This window comes from Triturus cristatus, chromosome 3_1 (assembly GCF_964204655.1).
Source record: "Triturus cristatus chromosome 3_1, aTriCri1.1, whole genome shotgun sequence".
Classification (NCBI taxonomy): Eukaryota; Metazoa; Chordata; class Amphibia; order Caudata; family Salamandridae; genus Triturus; species Triturus cristatus.
In genome coordinates, this window is record NC_140583.1 from 1038642609 (window position 1) to 1038648608 (window position 6000).

The 6000-nt window shown below is 43.5% G+C and overlaps 1 protein-coding gene across 1 annotated transcript in view; it reads right to left on the minus strand.

The window, feature by feature from the left end:
• The window catches only part of LOC146861459 (ficolin-2-like), a 470803-nt gene extending 466235 nt beyond the window's left edge, over positions 1–4568 (minus strand). The window contains exon 1 of the mRNA XM_085645778.1: positions 4093–4568. Within this exon, the coding sequence (XP_085501904.1) occupies positions 4093–4186 (94 nt within the window). The 5' untranslated portion in view covers positions 4187–4568. The remainder of the gene's footprint in view (positions 1–4092) is intronic.
• Between the last annotated feature and the right edge of the window lie 1432 nt (positions 4569–6000).

Consider the following 6000-nt stretch of genomic DNA (forward strand, 5'->3'; position numbering starts at 1 on the left):
GATTCGACTGTGTCAGAATGGCATGGCTAAAAAGCATAGACCACGAGACACCCTCACAGCAGCTTCTTTCCTCTTTCCTCCTTCACGCTATTAAATGGTGCGACCCAAGACATGATAAGAGCACAGCTCTAGTCACTCACACACAACTCCAAAACTCTTTCCACATAAGCCCAAAGCAAGTACAACTTCCAATGAAGCACTCCTATGTGGTGTAACGGTCTAACCCTCTGATAATGTACACTGGTACCTCACTATGGGAAATGAAGCAGACCTGCCACCTCAAGTGGTGCCACAGTGGGTCACACAATATCAGGTCCTTTCACACATCACCCAGTGAGGAGCAGATATCACACAATGTATTGTAACTTGCCATTTAATAGTGATGCACTTGATGGAGTGTTGGGTGTATCATAGGAGCATTGAGGGTGAGCTGACAACACTGAGTCAGTAGGATGTAGCTGGCTCAGTGGAGGCTGAGCCCCTGAGGTGGATGCAATAAAGATAACGCTTTCATACGTGTAGCATCTGTCTTGTTTCAAAACAATAGGCATTAGAAGCCACTGCAGATTCAACTCACATTGTGTGGCGGCTGAGCACAGCTATTGTCCATTAAGGTTTGCAACTTCCACTGGACATCAGCAGCAGCCTTTGAAGCCTGGCTTTGTTTACTTGGGAGAGACAGAGTAGCTCTAAGGCAGTGATTGACACAAAGCCCCACTCATCTCTCAATGTCCACTTTCATGGCTAGGGAAGTACCAAGCTCAAGGTCTCAGCCCTCCCAAGACCCTGCATCCTCACCGGTCAATTCTCTCACTCTGTGAGCTTTTTTTTAGGTTGGTAGTTCTGATGATGTGTTTATAAATGCAATTACAGAACAATACAGCAAGATTGCTGGCACAGACTCAAATGAACTGGTATGGAGAGACAAAAACTGCCAAAGAGTAGCAACATATTCTAACGAAGGCAAACACAAACCTACACAGATGGACATTGTAGAGGATTAGTATAGACATGTGTCCATAGGCACGGCAATCTTCAGGTTTAAATACAGCATGCTCTATGATTAGGCAGTACAGGTAGCGGCCTCGGGCGGCAGTAAGTGGAGGGTGAGCCTGGGCAGGAGTTATCATACAGTGTTACAGGTGAGAAACTGGGTGAACAAGATTGGTTTATTAATTGCCTCCTGAAGTGTGGAAACCAATGTTCCAGGTATGAGTGGGCAGTGTAAAAACGTAACCATTTCCCAAAATGCCGGTAAATGTGTTGATGCACCATTGGCGGCCCTCGTGGGGTAGCACCTGCAACATGTGCTGCACTTGTTTAATGTGGTATGCTTCACAGTGGTTTTGTAAACTCGCTAACTATATCCAGTGACGTTGGTTGACCGTCAAAAGTGAAGGATCATCAAGCCAGTGCCAAACCAAGTGGATAAATCACAATGCCTTTAGGCTCAAATTCCAAAGCTCTCAATCAAGGCTCATTAACGTAGGGTGACTGACAACTCTGGAATTAAGGCTGAAGGCAATGCAAATTTCTCACAGTGTCTGCCAGTGGGTGAAAAAAGTAAAAATAAAATGAAAAACAAACTTACCATTTTTTTCTTGGTAGCAGTCAGCGCAAATCCTCCTCGAGCCTCAGCCAGCTCCCCTCTCCATATACGGATGTTGCTTTCAGGCTACAGATGAGCAGCATGTGAGCAGCGCCAGGATTGCTTGGAGCGGGCTACCTCGATGCTCCAGCAGGAACAGAGAGCCTGTCACTGCTCTACACCCAGCTGTCTAAAACAGCTAGGTGGAGACATTTAAACTGCACGTTAGGCTGGCCATCGTAAGACAGCTGGCTAAAGAGACATGCGCAGTGTAAACTGGAGTGAGCACCACTACCCTGCTGCCAGTCAGCAGCAACCCCGCCCCCAACCACTGCTCGGGATGGAAGCAGTGAAAAATAAAATGGCAATTCAATTCATTTTATGGCCATTTTATTTTTCACCTTTGCTGCCCTGGCAGCAGGGAGGTGTCACTCCTCTGCCGTAACGGGGGGTGCCGCCGCTGACTATAGCGCACCAACCTCTAGGTGGAGAATGTGCGTGTAAAGAGGGGGTGACATGTCATAATTTTTCCTTTCTCTGTGTCGCCAGACACTCAAACTGCTTTAGGCATTGTTCTGTTAAATAAGAGACTTGTTTTCCAGGAAGTGTTAATCTTTACCCACGAGCAGTCAAATGCTGACATTTGCATCTGATTGGCTACCTCTGCCTTCTCACCCACTAGTTTATTAACCCGTATTTGTCTCCAAGAAAGAAGGCCAAAAGCTAGCAACTGCATTTTATTTGGGGTTCAGACCTCTATGCCTTCTCATCATAGCATAGGAAAAAATTATCTTTTTTCATTTTTACCACCAGCATATTGCATTGTGGGGCTTGTAGTTATGCTTTTAACATTTGTATCAATGGCTCGAAATCCTAGTATAAAAAGTGTTGGCTAAAGTGACCGAATTGGCTGAATGTTATGTATTTTATGGAGCCACTAGTCAGCTACGTTTTAAAAATGTACAAAGTCATCTACTTCATTTCAAAAACTGCTTGTCTCATGCGTAAAATCTGAGGGTTCACTCTCACATGTATCATGGATTAAAACAAGCATTGGCAATGGGAATTGTCTGTGGTTATGTGTAGTGGATAGTTTTATATATAGCTTCACAACACAATAAAGGTGTAACAAGAACAACAGCAGTGCAGGCTTCCTTAACACAAATAAGTTAAGGACCGGTGGCAGTAGCAGAAGGAAAATCACACAGTTCTGTCACACATAAAGGATAGGTGCAACACACCACTTTTCATGGAACGGGTACACCTTTGGCAGAAACCAAGCCAGCTTTCCAATTTCAGAGGAAAGGTAAATCTAGGGTCGCATCAGCACAAGCGTTTCCCATCACAAGACAGGTACAAATTGGGCAGCAGCCATTCAAGCTTTACTTCCTTACAGAAGAGGGGCAGTATGGTAGCAGCAAAGCAAGCTTCCATCTCTCACAGAAGGCAATAGTGAAAGCCTACATTTCTCACCCAACAAATCCATCAGGGAGGAGTTGTCCAGCTTTCATCTCTCACAGAACTTGAACAGTTAAGGCATGGGTGACAGGTAGGTTACAGACAGAGAGCTCTGAAATGGACGCTTAAACCACTCAGATGAATGGATAAATGGATGAGTTAGCGAATAGGACCATTCAGTCAACATTCTCGCTTAAGTGACATAGCAAGTCTACATCTGAAAAATCCTGCTGAAGTCATTTGGAGGTCTGCAGTTTGAGCAGATTCCATGTATTGAGAAGCAGCCCTCATCTGATAGGTCATGTTTTTTTGGAGCAGCCTCGCCACAGTGTTACTCATTTGGCTCTACGCAGGAAGACAGGTTCCGACCACTTAGAAAAGACTTTGAAAGCACGTGCCCCTGGCGCTGTACACTCCAAGGCTCGGTGCTGCACCTGTTCGAAACATCGAGGTCCGCCAGAGATTGCACATCAATCTTCCAGAGAGGGCAGGGGGGTCGCATTGTCCCCTCTCTTTCCTGAGTAAGTGGCTTTATGGCTCTATTTCAGCACTGTAAGCCTGTATGAAACTTACCCTTACAATTAAATAAGTTCTCAGAGGGTCCATCCAGTTCACGGTGTACACTGCACTGACCCATTCCATCCCCGGCGTGCGCTCATTTGCCCACGTTGTTCCTCTCTGCAACTTTTGACACGAAACTCATGAGCGCTCAAGGTAGAGGGAGAGACAAAACAGCGAGACACAGAACCCGTACACGGTGCATTCATCTATATTGGCAATGCAGCCTTGGAAACAGTCAGCAAAGTAGTTTTGAGGTTTTGCAACAAGCTATGTAGATCTGTGCGTAAATTTGCATGCGGCAAAATCGAATCGTGAAAAAGCAGTCCCAGCTGTTAAAATATTCCAAATTAATGAAGTAGCACCGTACCGGTATCAATGTGGGAGATAATACCAAACTTGTTATTTAAGGGCTTTGAGTAATTCCTGTGTTGGGTTTGTGGCACGTGCCGATCACAGACTTAAAACACCGACAGAGATGATCTTACCTGGACAGGTGCTGCTCTCTTCGGCTCTGACGCAGGTGCGTAGCAGCAGCAGCAGCACCGCCACAAACACAGAGAGAGAAGGCACGACGCACATCCTCGCAGCGGTGTCCAGCTCGCAGTCTGTTCCTTTCTGTGCTTCTTGACACACTCGTCTTTCTTCTCCTCTGACGTCTTGGTTTAAATAAACAACATCGTGGAACCATTTCCTATAGCTAGAGAGCAATTTCCCTCAATTGTGCGAGGCTAAGGAAAGGTCAAAACACAACCGTTACACCACCCATGGGAAGGCGGAGGCTTTTGACGCATTCCCAGGTTTACAGCATGTTGTAAATCTGGGAATGTGTCCAGTGCTTTAAATGGAAAAATAGAAGTGCAGGTACCCTGTTTTAGAGTACCTGCTTGTTTCTGAGAAGTTCCGGTACTCTCCAGTTAAAAGTATTACATCACTCTTGAAAAGTGCCGGTACTCCCCCTCTCAAAATATAAAAGTACTGGTACTCAGTACTGGCCAGTACCCGCCCATTTAAAGCACTGAATGTGTCAAATGCCATGGGAGCTGTATGGGAACACCCACCGTAACGCCCATGGCACGCCTCCACGTGTCAGTGTGAGGCAACCAGCAACTTGCAATGCATCGCCTTACACTATATCTACAAGGCCATGAAAAGCCATGCAGGGTAGTTTTCCGTGGCCTCGTGGATATGACTAAGCCCTGTGCGCCACCGGAACATAAAAATAAATTATGGTCCGGTGGCGCAAAGGGCTTGTGAAAAAGCCCCACAGCATTTTTAAATGCAAGCCGCCTCAGTGTTGGCACACAAGGCGACGCCACTCAGCCTTTTTTTGCCTCTGGAAGTGGGGACGGAGTTCCTTCTCTAAAATCAGTGGGGATGCAATACACACGTGTCCACTATGACCTGTGCCTTGTACAGACCTGATAATTATATTTTCACATGGTCTGAACTACAGTGATGCTGGCCCAACATGGGCAGATTAGCTCCTTCAGAGAGACTTCAGTCCACTCTGAGTTAGTCAGAGAGGATGGCATACCTGTACACAAGCCCAGCCTGTTATGCATGCCTAATCGCTGAACATGGACTTAGCTGCAGTGATGCAGATCTAATATCAGTTATACGTCAAAATATCAGCCACCACAATATCAAATTATCATGACAGCACCCAAAAATATAAATTACCAAATTATCATCACCATATACGCAAACAAGACTAACAAAAATATTACCGTAAAAAAAATATTTTAAAAAACCAAAATGTCAAACACAAAAATATATCAAATATATATTGTTATAACAGTACATACATACAAAATAAGTAAAATATTGAAAACAACTTCAACAACAAAAATATTGTTAAAATAAATGAAAAACATATTAATCCTAATAATTAGAAATTAAGAATTACCTTTACAAGCCCAACAATTATCAAAACACAAATAAAGCATTTGAAAATATTTGACTAATCACACAAACACCAAATAAAGAATTATGAATTATTTATAAAATAATATGTACTCACAAAACAACTAAGATATATATATACAAAATATGTAACCCATTAAGCAAAAAAAATAAGATCGTATAAATTAACATACATACAGAAAACATCAACTAATAAAATATGATATCAAATGTTATATATTTTAAAAATAATCTTGATAAACACTGGTGTACATATAATACATATATGTATATGTGTGTGTATATATATATATTTTGTACACATGTATACATATATTTGTACACACACATGCACACACACACACATACTATTGCGGACCCCCGCGATCGGCGAAACTGAGCCACATACCGAGGTGCTCGTTGGCGAAAGTGGCGGGCAGAAAATTCACAAAAACGAGAACCTATCTCTGCCTGTACATTTAAAAAATGTA